General features: G+C 39.0%; 1 protein-coding gene and 1 long non-coding RNA gene across 4 annotated transcripts in view; both read left to right on the top strand.

The window, feature by feature from the left end:
- Positions 1-8,270, top strand: part of SKIC3 (SKI3 subunit of superkiller complex) — a 47,572-nt gene extending 39,302 nt beyond the window's left edge. For 2 of the 3 annotated variants that reach the window (XM_053968750.1, XM_053968748.1), the window contains 4 exons: positions 2,239-2,391; positions 4,146-4,276; positions 5,509-5,632; positions 7,027-8,270. In XM_053968750.1, coding sequence (XP_053824725.1) covers positions 2,239-2,391; positions 4,146-4,276; positions 5,509-5,632; positions 7,027-7,104 — 486 coding nt within the window. In that variant the 3' untranslated portion in view covers positions 7,105-8,270. The remainder of the gene's footprint in view (positions 1-2,238; positions 2,392-4,145; positions 4,277-5,508; positions 5,633-7,026) is intronic. The other variant, XM_053968749.1, reaches the window with a different exon arrangement.
- A 9,934-nt stretch (positions 8,271-18,204) lies between these two features.
- Positions 18,205-20,662, top strand: LOC128782189 (uncharacterized). Its single transcript, XR_008428693.1, has 3 exons — positions 18,205-18,591; positions 19,818-20,137; positions 20,559-20,662. It is a non-coding gene; the product is annotated as an uncharacterized LOC128782189 (long non-coding RNA).
- The last annotated feature ends 558 nt before the right edge of the window (positions 20,663-21,220 follow it).

The raw sequence follows: 21,220 nt of genomic DNA, 5'->3' as shown, positions 1-21,220 counted from the left end.
TGTGAGCAGAAACCATTGAAATACTTCATAACCCATAAGAATAAATGGAAGTAAAGGTTTTCCTGTTGTAGTAATACATAATTTCTTCTTTAACGGTCTGAAAACCTGAATAAGTCTCTTTCTCCATAATGTTCTGACTTCAGGTGTCACTGTTTTTTTGAGTAAATTGACTGCAGAGAATCACTCTCAGTACTGAACATTCTTCAGTAATTCCCTTCCATGGCATGATGAGTAATCATTTTTAGTTGACACAAAACTGCTAAATCTCACTTCATATGCTGCTTCTGTGAGTCAATCTGAGAAGTCCCGCATGCCAAGAGATCCTTTTGGTGGATGCAACACCAATTACGTTCATTTTCTAACAGCTGCTTTTTAGTTTACAGTTGAGTTTAGTTTACAGTTTAGTTTAGTTTACAGTTTGTCTGGCTCGCCAAAACGAATTGCAGATAAAAAATTTAAACTTTATAACTTAAGTAGCACATTTCACTTAAATCTAAATAGATTTCTACTTTGTTAAATTTACTTTGTAAAATATTTTGTTTCACAGTTATTATCTGTCTTTACCAATGTAAGTAGCACATAGTTTAAAAAAATCACATGAACTTTTAGAGTCCTTTATGTAGCTGAAGGATTTATGATGCTCCTCTGCCCATTGATAGAATAAAACCCTGCTTGTGGTAAGATTCAGTGAAGTTGTTTTCACTCTTAGAAGATCAGTGCAAGGCTGCTTTACAGATCATGATCTCACTGCTTAGAAGGCTGCAAATCCTCTTTTTTTCAGAAACACCAGGAGCATTATTTCTGGGAAAGATGCTTTTTTGATGCATTTTTCTGTGATTTGTGAGACTTCATCTTTCTGAATATAGAACTCATTCAGGTCAAATTTGCAAAATAGGGGGCACACAAGAAATTATTGTATCCTCTTTTTAAATAACATTTTTAAAATTAAATTAGGGTTTGTGTACGTTCTTCAAGCGTCCCTTGCATAGCCAAGACATCTTCCTTACAAGCAGGGAAAATAACTGAAATGAGTGCCTGTGGTGTGGGGAGTGGGAGGGGATGATTTGATTTTGTCTTTTTAATCCAGGCCACAGATAAGGTAACTGTGAGGAAGATCTTTTTAGTCTTCAATTAAAGAAAGTATTTCTCAAGGCTTAGATAGCATTTTGGAAAACTTGGCTGCTACATTTGCTCTTAGTGGATAAATGTATGTTTTTATGTTTTCTATCTCTAGACTTGCTGTGAGTTTGATTTATCCATTGTGATGCCTTACAGTTTTACTGCATTAGAGGGGTCATTAACTTTTCTTTCTGGTTAAGTTTTTGGCTTTTGTCTAAATTGTTATGTGGGATTTAAGAGTGCTGCTGAACTGCTGCTCTGATGGCTGTTCTACTTTTTGTGCTGTGACTCGTCAGGAAAATAGAGAAAAGCAGATCTGGCAAAGCTGCCATTGTGCCTTTGCTTGGGGGTTGTCTTCTTTACTTGAGTGCTAGACATCTTCAGCTGCAAAGAGCTGAGGCTGAGAGAAGTTTTTTTTCCTTCAAATGAATGAATGTTTTACTCTAAAAAGCAGACCTGCAGCTTGATGTCAAGAATGCACAATCTCACTAGTGCTAATTAGTACTTTCCAGTGTGTTGCTCTTTGTAATTGGGAGTAATTTCTATGCACCAGAAAGCATTAATAATTTTTGCCTCCTGTAACACACCGCAGTCTTTAGCCAGGAAAAGTCTAGAGGCCTTTACTCAAAAGGAAGCTAACTACTTTGTTTACTTGGTGATCCAGCAAAGAATATTTCTAAATATGGCTTGCACATCTTCATGCATATCATGTACATGTCAAGGATTTGCAAATATGGCTGCATCTGCTTCGAAAAATGTGTGATGACTACCAAATTAAAGATAGAAAAGCTAGAATCCTTTTCCTTCTCTTCATGAGGAAATCCAGGACATCTTGTGCTGGCAGAGCAGGCAGCAGCTGAGAGAACCTATCAAAAAAAGTCCATGAGTGGGCTAGGGAACTTTTAAAATAAGTTACTGTAGTGAGGTGTACTGCCAGCTCTGCAGCAGACTAATTTTTCTGCAGGGCAATGCACAGTATGTTGTTGGAATGAAGACTGGGTGCATGGTGTCAGCTAATAGTATGCTGTGGTACTCTCATAAATTGGACTAAATGGTATTACCTAATGGATGTGTGTTTTGGTGACTCCATAAGTGATTTTGTTGGATGTTTATTTTCAGTGGCTGGCAAAAATATATCAGTCTCAGAGAATGATGACTGGAGCAGAGATGTGTTACAGAAAGAGTCTGCAGTTGGCATCACAACAGGGCAGCTGGAACGGGAAGTTATCCAGTCTGCTCAGGCTAGCTATGCTCGCACTGGAAATCTGCATGGTAGGGTAACCAATATAACATTACTGCATGATTTAATAGAAATTGGTGGGATAGAAGGCTTCTGTAGTTATTAGATGATGCCCCTGTTGAAATGACTTTACGGTTTATGAATGACAGCTAGAGAATAAAATGAGACATCAAGGGGCAGTGGAGTATTCTTAGAACACGTCTTTGTAAGAGAGGTTGCAATGTAATAATCACGTAGAACCACTTTGTGCCTAAGAGGCTCACTTGCTCAGTAAGGCTTGTCTGTAACAGTTTTAGTTTGATCATCCAAATTGACGTACCCTCCAAATGTCTGTCTTGTTCAGACAACTGCCTCAAGAGGTGTTTTTTCTTAACAAGTGGTTGGAAAAGTCAGTAATATTTGAAGTATTTTTATGCTGTATGGTCATTTCCAGATACGATGCTTTGCACTGAAGTCTAAGAACAAACTAAGGGAATTGTATCTTGTGGAATAAAGAAAAGTACTCCATTCCTTGCACTGGGGGGCAAGGTGAACTTATCTCAGCGTCTTGTCAAATGTTTATAATCTTCAAGCACTGTCACTCTAGAAACTTGAAGTGCACTACCAGAATTTAAAGTCTACTGTAAAATGTAGATACTGCTGTGATCTTGGCTAATACTTTTTCACAAATTAATTAATGACCCAGCTGTAATCAAGATCAGGCAACACAACCCCTGTATATCCTGAGATCTTAGGTAAGAAAAGACAGATTTACTGAGGATAAAGCTGCAAAACTGTTCTCCTTTTTGGAGAAGACAGTTGTCCTCAGTTTTTCTCCTAAGCCGATTGCTTCCAAAAGCAGAATTTGTCAAGCAGCAGTATTTTTCCTAGTGGTTTTCTGTCAGTTTTTAGTGGTCTTCTTTGTTTCTAATTGCTCCTAAATGCTCTCAGAGGTCTCAAGATACCATCTAAATTGATTAATACTATTTCTTCAAGGGCTGGCTTGAATTGCCTAAGAATAAAGAAGACTTTGTTTAAAAACGTGATTAGTATGAATTTGATTATTTGACCTCAATTTTTTAAGTGAGCAGAGAAGTTGATGAGTGGATATTTTTTTAGCATTTCTGCACTGGTTTAATGAAATTTATAAAAGCTTGGTGATAAACTTGCTCAGGTCCAAGAAAGCTCTGTATTTGCTTGTCTTCCAGTTATCTTCCAAGTAACGATTTGGTCACCCTTTCAAGTACAGTAGTTTGAATGCTATCCAGATACAATGGGGATAATAAGGTTTTTCTAAAGTTAGTTTTTCTTGCTTTGCTTTGCTTATATTCTTAAGATAGATGGCTTTGCTCAATAGTTGCTCTGTTAGGTGATTACAGTCTAGGAGTTAATTTTGACTTCTGGTAAAAAATATGATGTCACTTCTGGGGATAGATTCTACATTCTAGAATGGTTTTATACATGGTATGAAGATTTACAAATATTTCTGAAGCACTACTAAAATTTGTATGAAAAAACAAAGACTATGTGCATAAATTAACAGGGGGAATGCTAGCAAGGCTGATCCCAAATAAGTTAACATGACTTTTCTAGGCACTTCTAACCACTGTTAGTCTGTTATTTTTTTAAACGAGTGTCTTTCTAGCCTGCCATATACGTCTCAGAACAGCTTGAATTAAACCTGCTTTCTAGAGAGTTGCAAATATGCTACAATAAAGTAATTTTCCCCGTTTTTTCTTCTCTTTATTTTTAAAAATTTCTTTATTATTATTCTCTTTCTTTCTTTTATTCTTAACATTTATAATAGGCCAATGTCCCAAATGAACACTGGCCATCCTTGGTTCAGGAGGCAACAACTGAAGCTTTGAAACTTTCTCCTTGTCCCTTGGCAGCTCTACTTCAAGCCCTGCTACAGTATAATCGCAAAATGGGAGCAAGGTATGCATGATCTGTTAAGCTGTCAGTGGAATGCAGTGTCTAAAAATACAAGTGGTCATTATCTGCTATCTGCTATCTAACTTCAAAAACTTAAAGAAACTTGAAAGCGGAAATTAATTCTTGAAATAGTGTGGGAAATAAAAGGGAGAAGGGGTTAGTAATGTGGGGAGCAGCCAAATCTTCCGTTATTTGTGGAAAAAAAAACACCCAGAAAAAAACAGCTGTAAGGCAACTTTCATTTTAAAAGCATGTTATCTAAATAAATTCATCAGGTAGCCTACCCATTCTGAAAAATCTTCTAAAATAGCACAGTTATCACTGCCCTGACTACTGCTGGGATTAATTTTGATCCTAAGTTTGGCTCACAGTGAAAGTTCATGCCATTCCTGAACAGACAGGTGGACATTTTGGCTTTTTGAGGAAGGGGGAAAGCATTTAGGGAAGGAGTTCTTGAAATCTTCCTGTGTTGTGTATTTGGTTGCTATGTCCATTTTGTTTTCTATAGTACTTTTGCTTTAGCTATGGAAAATTAGAGGATTTTGTATGATTTTGTTCAATAATTCACCTGTTTTGTAGATAATTCTAGGAAACTGGCTTACATTTTTTATTGTCTCTTCAGATGACAGCCTAATATGATTGTGATGGTTGTCAGTTACAATAAAATTCAGATAGAAACTTAATTAAAATCAGTCTTATTTCAATTCCAGACACTAACTTACATGAATAGTGTATCACAAGATCTAATTGATCTGCCTAGGTGTTTCAAAATCCTGAAATAATAAATTAATCTTTAATACAAATAGCAAACAAAAACATGTAACTTCTCAATAGCCTGTTAAATCACATGGAATATCACATTGGCTATAAAGGACAGAATTCTTAGAACAAGAACCAAAGCTGATGGAGCGCCATGAATGAATATGACATCCCTACATGTAGTAGCCAGTTTTTACCAGATTTCAAATGGCACTGTGAATTTGACAATTCCTTTGTTAGGTACATAATGTGTTGTAGTTGGAAAGTAGTATCAGCCATACAGAATTTTAGACTTTGTGTAGTACTCTATTCCAATTATCTTCTCTTCTGCAATTTCACATCTTGTCTCTGTTTGCAGGAACTGCAATAAGGACTTTCCTGTATATTACTTCTGGCCATTGTTGCTTGCTTTGTTATGTTCCATGGGGCCTGTTCAGTTGAATTTGATTTGGATGATGTTTTGATTACATTTTCAGGGAGACTCGGCGAATGTTGGAAAGAGTCGTTTATCAACCAGCAAATCCAGAAACCATAGTGTCGGTGGCACGCTGGTACCTCCTGCAACATCTGTATGCCAAAGATGATTGTGAATTAATAGATGTAAGACAGTCCACCTTATACAGAACTTCTATCTATTTACATTTGATATTATACTTGCAACTGGGAAGTAGGGTAGAAGGAGGTTAGGAAGGTGTTGGCAGATCTGCTCTTGAGGTGCAAATATACTTCAGTTTTTGAAATCAACACCAGCTTGTTTGAATGTCTTTCATTCCTCCATATAGTAATGAAAAAATAAAACAGTAAAGTCTCCAGTCCAAACTTGGAACAGTTCTACTGGTGATTCTTCAGTAGACATGAGGACCATTGAATCAAAATTTTAGCAATAATAACATTAATTCCCTCTAGCCTGGCTGGAACATGTCATGTCCCTGGCCCAAAAGATCTGAGCAGCAAAATCTCTGTGCTCTCTATAAAAGACTTACGTGCGTAATGATACATTATTTTCAGTACATAGTAGATGCTGCATTAGTTTCTGTTGACAGTACTTCACTAATGTATTTGATCAAACTCACAAATCCATGCAGCTTTTTCATGTAGTGCAAGTGGGGTGTCATTCATTTTGGCTTATAATGAGAACTTTTCTCCTCAAAATCCGAATACACTCTCCTAGCCTCAATGCTGCCACTGGTGATGAGGTCTTTTGCCTGTATTATCAGCTGTTCTCTGGTGAAATGTTGAATCCAATACAAAGTACATTTGGAGGTACCTATAAAAAGATGTGGGCAAAAATCTATACATAGACATGCACAGACACAGATAAAAAAAGCTAGATTTAATGAGTTCAGAAGATCCTGGTATGATCTCATTGCACTTTTCTGCAAAGTCATCTATAGTCCCTGCTGACAAGTATGATAATAATGGCTGGAGATTTGATTGGTTCTGCTTAATGGTTTTCCTTCTCAGTATGTATAATGTCATCGGGTTACAAGAGATGTGCCAGAAGCTTATGAGCATTAGGTTGCTGTGGGACCTTTTTTAAGGTCCCTAGTAGAAAAGCTCCAAATATGATGTGTGGAAAAGAAATCAGGGAAGTGTGAATTTAACTGGGGGAGGGAAAAGGCAGGTTTTTTAAAGCAACTGCAGAGAACACTTCAATTTGGCAAATGGAGATTTATACAAAGGTAAGATTTATACAAAGAAGGAGACAAGTGTGTGTCAGCAGGAAAATAGGTCTGCTTGTTTAATTGCCAGCAGGTACTTGTCAAAGTAATCAATGATGCTTTTACAGAGCATTGAAATTGATTACAGTCATTAGAGTGCAGAGTTTGGATCTTTTAAGCAAGTTGGTGTGTAATGTTGAGTATTTCCTATTTGGGAAATTTAGATGAGCTTTTAGTGAAATGGTCTATCAGGAATGAAAGTACATTTCAGATTGCCATTAAAACTAACAGAAAAACTTAAATTCTCAGGTCGTTCTTTATTTTTCTCTGCAGGTGCTTATAGAAAATGCCAAAGCTAATGGAGATGTTAGAGCTCTGGAACTAAATGAGAAATTGTCAGCAAGTGCCTAGAATGGACTATCTCAAGCAAAATACTCTTACGTTCATCCAGTTCAATTAGTTCACCTTCCAGAAGTGTATGGATTTTGGGCTGTTTTGTTTGTTGTGTCTGATTTATTTTTTTCTGTTTCATCAACTGCAGCCTTGTCTTTAGTTTTGCTTTTTCTTGAACAAAAGTAGGTTATTTTCATGTTGAGTTACACACATAAAATCACATTTATTTTGTAAAGAAAACTCTGAAATGTGCTTTTCTTTTTTTCCCCCCACTAATTAAACTTTGTTGCTATTCACAATAGAGTATTTCCCCCCTAACTTAGGTAGCAAACAGAATTCCCCTTTATCTACTCATGTGTCTCTGTCAGGCCTGAGGATTCCTGGGCTCTGATACCTTCTGGACCACAGCTAGGGCCCCCTCCCAGGAGTGCTGGTAGGAGTTGAGGGACAGGAGCAGAGTGTTCCTTTGGTCCAGGGGTCTTCTAGATACCTTCTGTCCTGTCTGGGTCACCAGAACAGATGCCTTGTGAAGGCTGACCTAGCACAGAGACTAGATGGAGTTAAAGTAGGTATTTATTAGAAGGCCTCAATGGATCCACCTTGGGCAAGAGCCCAGCCATGGCTACACCCAAGATGAACCCAAAATGGTCACAAAAATGGATGACTGGTCACATGTCTCTCACTTTTATAAGTTCTGGTCCATTAGCATATTGGAGTTAATTGTCCAATTACAGCTTTACATTATGAAGTGCCATCCTTGTTTTTCTCTCTTCAGTCCACGTTATTTATGCTCTTGGGGCCTGAGATTTGGGTGGTTGTCCTTGGTCCCAAGCTAGGAAAGGAATTGTTTTGTCTACCTACTCTGTGAAGAAAGCTTACCATCCCTTAATATGAAGCTCAGACCCACACATTAAAGCAGTACAGAATCTGAAAAAATAAAAGCTAAAACCTAAGGAATCATTTGGATACATAGATGTACAATTATTAACTCCACTGCCAGCGATGCCAGATTTTCTTGGCTAAGAAGAGCTGGGTAGCAGACAACTTCTGTTATCCCTTGGTAACTCAGCTGCTGATTGCTTAATTGGATGAATCATGACAACTGTTCTTAAGAGATGTTGTTATTTTACTTTTATGTACATGAAAATAAAAAATAAATAATGACTCTGACCTGTGAAAGTTTACCATGAGGATGTTCACTCTGTTGACAGGAGTCATGATAGCAGTCCATTTTCTAGTTTAAATCTTCTTAAAATTTCTGTCCAGCAGAGTCTTACAATGGCTTATACAATCCCATGTTATAGGCAGGAAAGGGCACTTCAAAAGCGTGCAGTGGGACAGCATTGAACGTGCACTTGCTTTTGAAACCAGTTGTTCTGGGCTTACCGAAAACAGGATGCTGAGTTGGAGTGCAAGCCACACACACTGATCTCTGGAGAGTGTGCCACTGTCGTTTTAACAGGAAAACTCAGTTCAGTGGGTTGAGGCTTATAATCTGTGGAGGTAAGACAAAACCTCTGAATAGCAACAATCTCTTTTATCTTCCACACTTTCATTCTCTCACTTTCCTTAAAATTATTTTCTTTAAATTTAGATCGATTATACTTCACAGAGCTGCTATCAAATAGCCCTGAACTATAAGTAACTGCAAACCTGAAATGGAAATACTGCAAAAGCCAGGCATGTGACTCTCAAGAGTAGCTGTAACTTTTTTTAGCTTCCTGCTATTAAAAGCCTGGATAAATTCTTGCAGCCTATGGTTTGTATCCTTGGCATATGGTCTTGGTATGTGTGCCACCCACTCTAGTGGAAAAGCTGTCATCACCAGCCTCCTGGCAGCACAGTAAGCAACTGCCTTCCCCTCTTAATCCTTCTGTGTGAGCGTTGGCCTAGATTTTGCTAGTACTGAGCCCTGAATTCCTTCTAGCATCTAGGAAAACCGACAGGTGACAACAGCCCAGAGATGCCAGCTGAGAAACCGTCAACTGTGAACATTCCATATTAAAAAAAAAAGTTGTACGATGATTTTTTCTGTTCAAAAGACCATGAATTTGCTTTTACTGTAAACAGTGATGATCTCCTTGTCTAAGATAATTAAACAGCCCGAAGTTGTATTACATACACTGTAGGAAAAAAAAACTCCACAAACCTCTGTGAGTTGTGAAGTGCTCAGTGAAAAGTGCCCAGGGAAGATGAGTTTAAATTTAAGCTTTTGTAAAATTCAACAACATGAGGTGAAAGTCTTGCTCTCCTGATTTTTTATGCAATGTATAGCATCTACAAAATTGGCACATAGTAACAAGTCTGCTGTAACACTGGCAAAGCTTGTAAATTCCTGCAGGTTGAGGCAACCAAGTATTTTATGTAATGTAAATTACATCAAAATACAAAGACACATAAGCATCACTGATTTGGGGAATTGAGACCTGGATTCCCAGGATTTCATTGCCTGGGAAGTCAGTGTTATTCAGCTGCTCTTGCTGTAAAGGGGGGGAACATAAACATTGTCCAACTATAAGTTATTATGTTGGTTTATGCTGAAGGCAGAATGGAATGAGATCTAATGAACTGAAGGTAGAACTTTTCATGGCTTCAGATACTAGAGGTTACTTTTTTAACCCCATGCTGGTTCTCACTAGAGAGAGCACCTCTAAGGCTTGCTCTTGGTGGTCACTCTTCTGGGAGGTCACTTGGATAGTGTTTTCTTCATATCTTTCTGAATTTCCTTTTTTTCTAGTTTCATTTTGTGTCCTCTGAACAGCTCCAGAGATTCATGAATGACTGAAGGCCTGTAAAAGAATAGGAACAATTTATTAAATAGTGGTTGCTTTCAACATATTAGAAGATGATTCTTTGTCTCTGTGAAGGTTTCTGACCCATGTTTAATACAAATCACATTAAATCAAATCTATCCCATTATTTTATTGAATAGCATGAAAACACAATAGCAGCTTGGGTTGCAAGCTCCTTGTTACTGGGAGCTGTCTTCCAATGCATTGGATAATATCAAGCGTGATTACAACTGTGATTGACCTCAGGCATGTGATGTGGCAGAAAGAAGAGACTGTCTGTCTGTTAAAAGGGTGGGATTGTTTGTTTTAAGTTTATTTTTTTCATTTAGCATTGGGAGTTTCTCACTGGTTTGTTTTTTTCAAGACCACAATCAAAAACTCTGTGTTTCCCATCAGATGCTGATACTGTGGCTCTGCAGTTTGCCTACCAGATAGCAGAGTTGGTGCTGTGGATTTCCCAAAGTTGTAGGAACTGTAAATAGACTTACTCCTCATCTAAGATGGACACTGTTCTGTTGTGCACTTGTGGGAGAATGAGAGCTCAGCTTCACCAGCTGTTTGTGCTGTGTATAAGTGTATAAAAAGGGAGCAATAGGAGCATGCAGACAGATTTTTCCAAAACAGAGCTACAGAGCTCCTGATGCACATTTTTTGCACCACTGTACAGTCAAATACTATTAATAAAGACTGTAGAATTGTAAGCTGCTGTTACCTCGCTGATTGCAATAGCTTTCAAATTACAGTGCAGTAGCTCTTTGAGTTTGTTCAGCATCTCACATCAGTGTTAACTTCTTAGGAACTAAGAACTGAGCAGCCTTCTATTTTTTTCTTGTAGTGCTTACTGCAACATGGCTGCCAATGACATATTTTTCTTTCTGGAACTGTTCTTTAATATGGATTCATTTTGTCAATGCTGCAGTCAAAACTAATTGCTTCATAGTGCTTAGAATTTTACAAATTCCAGACACATCTCTCACATCTCTGCCAATCTGTGCTGAAGCACTAGCAGCTGCTGAGACAGTCAAGAGGCTGCCTCTGTCCCCTTCAAGCTGCTCTGCACCTCTTCAGCAGCCTCCTGTTGCAGGGTCAGCCCTGCCAGACCTTCAAGGGGAAGCAGTCCTTGCATTTTGAACACAAGGATGGCCAAGGTTTCGTATAAACAAAGCTCTTCTGTCCTTATTTTCCACAGGCTTATTTTCAGCTTCTTGAAGTAAAGAAATCTCAGCACCAAGATCTTTTATTCTAAAATTTCTTAGCCATGACTTTCTTTGAGAGCTATCTTGTGCTCATTCAGTCTTCTAGACAGCTAAGCCTTATCCTTTCCAGCTGCACAAAGATCTTAACTAACAGAGAGCTTAGTTTACTACAGCCTTGGGGCAGGGCTTATGGGTGGGTTGCAGATGATGAAGGAATTGGAGGTAGAAGTAAAGAGCTGGAGTACTTGATCACAGACTTTCTGAAAGATGAGAAACCTGACACTCAGGTTTCAGTTGAGAGCATGTAAGATGTGAAATACTTGTATAGTGATTTTCAGGCTTCTGTTCCTTTGGAGAGAGGAGAGAGGGCTTAGTGATTTTTTTTTTTTTTTTTTTTTTTTTTTTTTAATAACCTGCTACATCCACTGTGTTTCCACCATCAACTGCAAACAGGAGGGTATTATGATGGATTAGATTTGAGTCACACAGAACAGATTACAGTGGGTGAAATCTTCCTCGTGAAGACCAAGTACTCAGTGACTCAGGAGAAAGTCTTCATAATTGCAGTGAACAGCTAGAATCATCTGGTGAAGTGCCTTATGCTTTGTGAGATACATCACTGTGACTATCCCTGTAAGAAGCAGCTGCCAGGTAGCAGCAATACCATCTGACTGTTTCCCTCTTCTTTTGCACAGTGCATGTTGGGTAGCTGCAACTCATCCAGTTGCCTATTTTTCCAACTGCTGTTAGTAGAAAATAGGGAGTAAAGCATTGAAATAATACAAAACCATTAAATATGATCACAGCAGCAGGATCTATACAAGAGAGAATCACTGCTGCCTCCATATGAAGGTTAGAGATCTTCCTAAAAAGAAATGGGTGCTCTAAAAAAAAGCTGGAAAACATATTGTGAAGTTGCCTTTAAATGAAAGACCATTACCTTGACACTCTTGTGCAAAAGTCATGCTGGCTGTTTGCAAAGACAGGTGGGCTAAACTGAGAGATGTCTGTGCAGGGTTTTCGAGAGAGACAGAGTCACTTTAATATCTTTTTGTCTTTGTTAGGAAGTGATTTCTTCAGCAGCAGGTTACTGTAGAAATATATTTTTAAAGTAAATTGAATGAAATCCCATTCTCACATGATATCTATTCATTTTATACTTCTCAAGCTCTTTCCAGATCTGTCTTTTAAATTTGGCAATTCTTGCATGCAGTTTTTTTCATCTGATACAACTTTTCATACTTCTGTGGTTTATCAAATTTTTCTAGTTTTAGTGATGGAAATACTAGCTTTTCTTCTGCTCTTTTTTTCTGCTCTTTCCTTTAAATACGTAATACAGGTTCATGTGCACATTAACCTGTCTTCTGCTACCCATATGTTGAATTGGTCTTGCTTTCTAGTCCCATGTGGGACAGCACTCCATAAATTGTAAGGAGACATCTGGTACCCCAGAGAACATGTCAATCCTCTCTTCCACAATGAACCAAGCAAACCAGGAAATTTCTTTTCCTGGCTGGGCCAGGACAAATGTGATTCTAAATATTTATTTATTTATTTATTTATTTTTATTCAATCATTTAAATTTAGTGATTTGATCTCATACTGTGCTGTGTGAGACTCTGAACACAAATAACCCTTTTCAAATTGCTTTAATGAGCCCATCTCAAGCCCAAGCTTTCTGACAAAAGAAGTGCAATGCAGTGGTGTAAACCCAGCTCAGCTGCTGGCACAAATAATGCGGCTGAGCCCTGTAAGAGCCCTCTATCTGAGGGATGGCAAGCTGTCCCCTCCCACTTCTGAGCCAGGTCAGATATACAGCATTGGAGGCAATTCCCCCCTGATGGTATGCTCAAACCTGAGCAACACAGTTGCCCATGCCTTTGTCTTCAAGTTGTACTGCATCCTCTGGTCAACTCCAAATCTTGTCAATATGGCCAAAACCCTCTGACCTTCTTTAGCCCTTGCAACACAAAGGAGTCCTGTGGCTCTGCCTCCCAGGGAAGGTGTTTGCAAACCTGGCAGATTTGGTGTGTTGGCATACGCTCTGAATTTGCTGCGGAGCACAGGTGGCTGATGGAGTGAGTAATTTCCGTGAATAACTGAGCTGCTGCCCTGTGCTCCCAGGATGGCTCCATCACCTGCAGACAGCCTGCCAGATCCATCATCTCTCGGGATGGCATTCCTTCTCAGACTGATGTGCAAAGGAGCATTGCTGAAGACAGCTGCCAGAGTAGAATCTGCTGAGCAGAACTGCCCTTCTGGTGGAGGCTAAAGCTCATCACCCACATTTCTCTAGCACCCCTGCTGAGGTTTCCTTCAGCTCCCAGGGCCTGAGCTGTGCTTCCACTGAAATGACATGCAAAGGAGCAACATACATGCCTCTGTGTTCATGTATGTGTACACACAATAATGCATTCCTTATTCAACTTATTTAAGAGGGACTTTGAAAGATTTAACTCCTTCTAATGCTGCATTTTTTTTTGTTACAGCAGTCTGTCTTAGGGGAGAGTAACCACATTTATTGGTGTGTTTTCTGCAAAATAATCACAAAATCTGTTAGTGGAGGAAGGAAATTCAAATTACAACTTTGAGATACCAACTGAGAAGTCAGAAACATTTTTAATATCTTCCTGGCTGCACTAAATGTTGGTTGCCTTAAATACAAAAGATTTTCATCAGGCAGAATAAATGGAGATTAAAGTCGAGGAGTGTAATAGCTCTAAGCAATTTCTAAACTTGATTTTGATCTGCAGCCTTCATCCTGATGCTAAGATACGGTGATCATATTCTAATCTCTTTTGAATTCTGAAGTGGAATTAATTGCAGGTGGCCAAGGAAGAGAAACTTTAAAAACTGTGAAGGAATTAATTGGAAGGCTTGGTCCTGTGCCAAGTACTAGCTGCTGCTGTGGAACAGAAGCATGCCATATCATTACTGACCACACGATGGTGAGGGTTTGTTTAAAACCCAGAACAGACAATCTCTTCCTTTTCTAAAGAAGAAGAGATCATTCTATCATTCCTTCTCAATGAATGATACTGGATGGTGCTCTGTGATGGCACCAATGCTCACCTTGGTACAGGGAAACACCATGGCTGAGCACATTTGGGTTACACAGATGTAAAGTGGTGCCATAATCCAGGATTTCTTCCTTTCCCAGGACGTCCAGGGCTCTATGTGATCTCAGTCTTTGAGAACAAAAATCCCTTGGATGAGGATCAGGTCCTGACTTTGCTGGTGGCCCTGCTTGAGCAAGGGGTTGAACCTTACCTTGCAGATTTCCCCTCCAAAATCAATCTCCAATTATACTCTGATTACAACTCACCATTTTTCTGGCTGTGTCCTAAGGCACCTGGTTTTGTGTTGGATCTCAGGTCCTGTGTGCATGGTTTGGTACCTTCTGGGATCAGGGTGAAGGAGTGTTGCTGCTCATTCCTGCTCCTGGCATGCCTGGAGGCCACCCCAGTGTAGTGGGATGTCATCCTGGAGAGTCTTACCAGTCTCTCCTTTACCAAATTAAGCAGCCAATGCCTGTGCTGAGCTTGATTTTCCTGAGACCATGTCACTGGCGCTTCTGTACACATCTGCTGAAAGAGTAGCTGATCTCTGAGGTAATTTAGAATACTTGTCAACCTAAAATTATAACTATGTCTCTGTCAGACTGTGGAGTAGTCTTGAGTCACTAGAGTAAATTGTTAAAATTACTCCAAATGTCCTCAATAACTTCCTAGAACTCCTAAATTAAATTTTTTCATCAGTCCTTATCTTGAAGGTTGTACCTACATGCCAAAATGCGATTTCTGCAGTGTGTCTACTTTATGAAAATACCTGAGGGGTGAAAAGTGTTAATTTCATATTTGAATTAACTCTGAAGAAACTACACCATCCCATTTAACATGGACTCTTACTGGGCATCAATGAACACAGTTTGAAAATTAAGTTTGTAAAGATAAAAAATGAGAAACAAAACAAAACAAAAAGAGAATGCAGACTTGCCTTTAAAGCAGCAGTTGGACAGACATGTGAAAGCCCATACAAAGGCATTAAAGAGGCAGAACCTGAAGATAGGCAAGTATCACAAAAATTTTAATGTCATTGATTTGATTTCAAACACATGCTTGCTAGCAAGCAATAATCACTTACAATTTTTTGGGCCTCAGGATAAAAAGCCTGCTTGCTTCTGGCCCTTCTAATATTTAATACCACTTTTCAAAGGATGTTTGAACTGAAGTGCTTTACATAGAAAGTGATAATAACAGCTCTGCATCAGTCAAATGTAGTGAAAATTACTTTAAATGTGGTCAAAAACCCTAATGATAGCAAAATCTATCCAATTCACATGTTATTTCAGTTTGCTATAGGCAATATCTTTTCAAATCATAGAATCATAGAATGGTTTGGGTTGGAAGGGGCTTTAGAGATTATCTTGTTCCAACCCCTCCGCTGTATCCTGGGACATGTCCACTAGACCAGCTTGCTCCAAGCCCTCTACAACCTGGTTTCAACAGCTCCAGAGAAGCGTTATCCACAGCTTCTCTAAGCAATCTCTAGTAATGGTTCACCACCCTCACAATAAACAATTTATTCCTAACATCTCATCTATATCTCTCTTTTACATTCAAACAGTTCCCTTACAGAAGCAGTTGTTAAGTCAGTTTATCACTATTAGCCATTTAAGTGGTTCTAAGATTTAATTTTTCAAGAATAAAAAATCGTTTCATTGGCTTTGTTATTTTTAATTTAAACCAAGTACCTGTGGTCAGAAAGCTTGTTTCCTGGAGCACTAATCTTTGTTCAAAAGAAAATAAAATGGTGCTGTGATAGTGTGTTTGTGATGCAGAGGAGTATCCAACCTCAGCAGGGGAAGGAAAGGTTTACAGGCACTGTTTGTTACAGAGTGGAATCAACCATCAACCAACCTCTGTGTTCCAGTCCAGCCCCTCCTGGTTACTGAAAAAATAACCCTGTCCTGACCAGAACCAAGACACTGGAATAAGGCAAATAAACTAGAATCAATGGTCAGTTTTGTTCAAAGGCTCAAAACCAAACTCTGGCAGCTGGCATCTGATTTTACTTCAATTTCTCTGCAAATGGAAAAGGAGGAAGAAGGGAATATTTATACCGAAATATTTATACTAAATATTTATACTTAGTATATAGGTATATTTATACCTATATTTATACCTATATTTATATTTAGTATATAGGTATAATATTTATACCTAAATATTTATACTAAATATTTATACCTAAAAATTAGGCATTTGAGATTGTGTTTAGGCGACATAGAAAAGATTTGGTGAAGTCTGCCTTGAGGACAAATAATTGGAAATGAGTGGAAATAATTGATTTTTTATTAAGTTATTTCACAAATACTGAAATATATTGTTGTGAATGACACTAGCAGTTACCTCATGAGGTTACATGGCCTCTGTGGCTCAGATCAAATGAGCACAGTGGTCTCTTTGGGATGTAGATCCTGCCAGCCTCAGCCAAGATGCTGAGGAGGATGAAGGTGGTTGGGCTCAATCTTGAGGGACACACTTGACAATGACAAAATTATTATTATTACTATTATTATTATTATTATTAATGTAATTATTTTATTTTTTAAATTTTCTCCCAATTGTATCCCTCTTCCATGAAGCTTACAAATATATATATATAGCAGGAGTAAGGCCAGATAGTTTACTACATTCTTTGGCCCAGCAAGGACTTGAAATATTAATAAAGGGATTGTCATGGTTTGACACTGGCACAATGCCAGCGCCCCCATGAAAATGCACCTTCCCTAAATAAATGCTGTGAGATGTTATCAGGAACAGAGCAGAGCAGGCCCAAGCTTAATAACAAAGGGAAAAAAAACTTTATTAAACTACTACTACTATAGAAAACGCATAAACTAAATCCAGGATGAAGACCTTTTAAAACACCCCTCCTCCTCCCATTTCCTAAAGCACCCACCATGAAACATCACCCGGGATTCCTGATCAAATTACCACCCTTCAGATAATCAATACTCAAGCTATCAAGGGAGAGAGGAGTCTCTCTTGCACCATAGACGCCCCAGGAAACACAGTTGCCACCTCCTGTGTTTCCCTGTCACACATGGCAACCGCCTGGAAAAAATCTGCCAGTGTGACACTCTCCTTTCCACGTCACAGTGCTCTCACCACTGTGCATGGACAGACCGCCCATAGGGCTCCTTTAAGGATGCTTTGCCACGGACCCAAAGATACAACAGTTCAGCTTCTCATCCTGGGACTACAGTCCCCCCCATTTTCCCCTGGGGCCGAGGGTCCAAGAACAGAGATCATCTTCTTTCTGAAGACAGAGGGCATCACCATTCCCTTCTCAGCTTTCCTCTGTTCTCTCCATTCCTGTGCTGGTGGTTGCTGAAGCAGGTCTCCTTGGGTCACCACTGCATCCCCCTAAAATGCAGTCTCTATTGCAGGAGAATTTGGTTCAGTCCATGGCTAACAAGAAAAGTCCAGCCAAAAGCTACTCCATCATCTCCTCCCACCTAACTATTTCTTCTTCTAACATCTCAGGTCCCGGACTGTCTCTCTTCACTACAAATCCAGGAGGAGTAATATTTTACAAAGCCCTCATTTCCTGGAAAGGGTTAAAAGTTCAGACTCCCTGGACAGCTGATATCTCGGTCCAGCATTCCGTCTCCCACGCTGGGCACCTTCCCCCCCCCACCTTTCTCCTTCTCCTCTGCCGGCAGATTTCCAGGTGCCGTCAGGCTCTCTGTCACTTCCCCTCTGGGGGGCGGGGAGGGGACAAAGGCATCTCCGCTTCTCTCCACCCTTCCGTCCACAGGAGCTGGCTCGGTTCCAGACCCTCAGCCCCTCGGCCTACCTGGACAAGGCCGCATGGCTTCCCCTCCCCCACCCAGCCCATGGCTGGGCAGGGGAGAGTCTGCACTCTCTGACGACCGGAACCAAAGAGAGAGCTCCCCTGGGAGTTCTTGCTTTTAACCCCCTGTGTTCTCAGAGGCGTGTCCATACTTTCAGTGGTCACTCCAGGTGCCAATATCCAAACCTGACCACTGATTGGTTTGACCCAACTTCCTGAAAAAAAAATTCACTTCCACGTCAAACCACGACAGGGATATTCATGGATATTTACTAAGAGCATACTCCAACAGTACTACCATTAATTTTCATATGTGAAAATAGTTCTATCTAATACATCTATTGAAATTACTTTAGGCAGTGGAATGCAGCTATTCTAACCTAACTGACCCCAAGAAAGAAGAGATAAGCATCCACTCTTCTGTGAAGGGTCAAATCTCTGAGCAAGGCTCAATTACCATGAAATCCTGCAATATGTTCAAAATTCATCTGGATTTCAGTAAAAATATCGGTTTGTACATTTACAGCACAACTGTAGACCGCGGTCAAAGATGACTGGGTCCCTGACAGCTGCACATTAATTGAAGAGGTATCTGGGCTTTAAAACTGATTTTGAGTTGTCAAATTTTATGCAGAAGATCCAGTCTGTTCCAGAAGGTAAATTTTATTTCAGTTCTATAAAAAGAGCACATAAATCTGGTAGACTTCTAAAGCAGAAGTGTGAAAGTAAACAGATATTCCCTTAAGGGCATTGAATTTATTTAAATTTTATATTAACTGGAAAAATATCTCATTATTTACTAAATAAATACTTAGTATTTTATTTTAAATATGCAATGCCAATACATCTTAGTGTCTACAAAGCCTCCTCTCTTCAAGATTCTTATTTCTGATCACAACTTTAGTAGGATCTCATTAGCTTTTGATAAGCTCAGCTTTTACTTCTATTCAGTTTCCAATTTCTTTTCTGACATTTTTCTGGTTTTTCTTCCCTCTTAGATTGGTGACATTTCTTGTCCCTTTTATATCATCTTGATCTGTATCATTTACTGCTCTGTCTCCCTGTTTCTCCTTCTCTTTTCCCAACTTTAATATGTGGACCACTTTAGCCTATTTCCTCATTTGCCCGTACTCATTTTCCTTTCACTTGATGAGAATTTTTTCTTTTAAAGTCCTAGTCTATTTTTACTGCTGAATAGAACTCAGATTAAGTCTTACTTAAAATAAGTCTTCACTCAATTACTTTACCATTTTAAGGGGTAGAAGTATTGCCTTTTAAATCTTGTTAGTGAAGGATTGTTATAATCAGATTTTAATTTTTTGTACTAGATCTGCTATTCAGTGCTTAGCTGCTTTTCATTGTTCTGAATATGGTTGCCAGATACTTTTGTTCATTGCATCCCTCCCTGGAGCTCCCTTTTCTCTAAACCTTCTCAAGAGTAACATCTCACCCAAAAGTATTTCTGAATCTACAACAGCAAAAATAAACTAAGTAAATGATAAACAAATAAATCACAAAACTGTGGGCACATGAGGTTGTGAAGCCACTCTAGGTGTGCCCACCTTTCTTCATCAGCAGCACCACTGTCCTAGGCAGCTGTCTGAGAAGTGGGTAGATGTGCAAATGCATAAAGATTTTTTTCTTTTGTATATTAGGCAAGTCACAAATTAGCCACAATTATAATGGTAAATATAACCTTTGTATTTTGTGCCTTTCTTTAAAGTATGGAAAGTTAATTGGTTTATACCTTTCTTACAGGTGGCATTTAGTGCCTCACTTTGTTAATTAGCTTGTGGGACAACACACTTTCATTTTGTGTTTTCATTATTTTATGGCATAGACCTTCATTTACTTTCTCTTAGTGTTTCATGTTGATTAACAGGTTTGTTCTGCTGTTTCATGGCACCCTGTTCATCACATTAAAGCAGTCAGAGTGAATTAGCATAATGAAAAACCATCAATCACCTTGCTGACAGCCTAAATAGACCAGCTTCTTGTCATCACCTGATGATGCATGGACACTGAGGTACACCTCTGGAGTGTACAGATCAAGCAAATACAAGTTAACTACAGATAAGAGAGGCAAAGGCCAGAACTTCAATCAAAAGGAGCCATTGATTTGAAGAACAAGGGGACCAGGGCTCAACGCTCCCCTAGGAAACCCAAGGCAAGAGCTGCAAGATTTCACAAGAAGCACACAAGGTAAGAAAGAGGAGGATTAATGGAGCAGGCATTCAGTTACAAGAGAAAGAATCCTGAATATTCTATACAGGGAATACTTACTAATAGAGGGTTTGAAGAAAGGAGAGAACAAGGTTTTCAGCATGGAGTTAATGCAACTACATCCACATTACTGTGTAGCTGGAGGGTTGAGAGCCCTGCCTGAGGACCCACAGATGTGGAAAGCTTTGCAAAACCCCTCAAGTGTCTTCAAAGTGCTTCAAGACTTGATTCACCTCAAGACTTTGTGCCTTCTCACATGTCATTTTCCCTTCACATAACATCATTTTTGTGTGCGAAGCGGTTAAATGCATTATTGCTCTTTGGCAGATTGAATGAGGAAGAGAATGGGATTTGCATAAATGTTGCTTCTAATTTGTTGCTCTAATTTGTTGTTTCCCAGAGGAGATATTCCACATCTTACAGTGAGATCATGACTTTCCAGTTACAGAAAATGGAGTCTGAGGAGCGTGCCAGCACCAGTGCAGATGTACTGGGAATTGTACACAAAGCGTGAGCTTTAAATATAGATTAAAAAGTATAAGAAAATTAAAACCTCTGATGGTTATAGCAAAGCATTTAATTAGAGGTGAAAGTATACCTACCCGCTATATATTTCAAGGATCTTTATAATTGAAAGTCATGGTAGGAACAGTGTATATCGGACTCCTGTACTTCCCAAAGTATTGTGTTTCATGAAGAGTTGAACAACCTCACAGGTGCACAGCAGGGCTTTTGATTGTATAGTATTGTGTTGGGCCTTTTCCCTGAGCAACAAAAATATCCAAGAGACAAATTAATATACTTGTAACCATCTGTGGATTGCTTATTCATTTGTTAATTCATTTATTCTTTTCTCAGTGTGCCTGAAAAAAATTAATCTGTATTAATCAGAAGAGTGTTTTTTTTACAGTTTATTACCTAATTCTTGTTACTGTAATACATATTCCCATGCCAAAAGAAATTCTTATTAGGAGGCAGAATGCAAATTAAATATATATTTTATCCAATGGGAATGCCAGTATAGCTAAGATGTTGAAGGCTGTTTTTTAAAAGATCACTGCT

Source organism: Vidua chalybeata, chromosome Z (genome assembly GCF_026979565.1).
Source record: "Vidua chalybeata isolate OUT-0048 chromosome Z, bVidCha1 merged haplotype, whole genome shotgun sequence".
In the NCBI taxonomy this organism is placed as follows: domain Eukaryota; kingdom Metazoa; phylum Chordata; class Aves; order Passeriformes; family Viduidae; genus Vidua; species Vidua chalybeata.
Note: the sequence above shows the minus strand (reverse complement) of the source record. Positions and strands in the feature narration are given on the sequence as shown.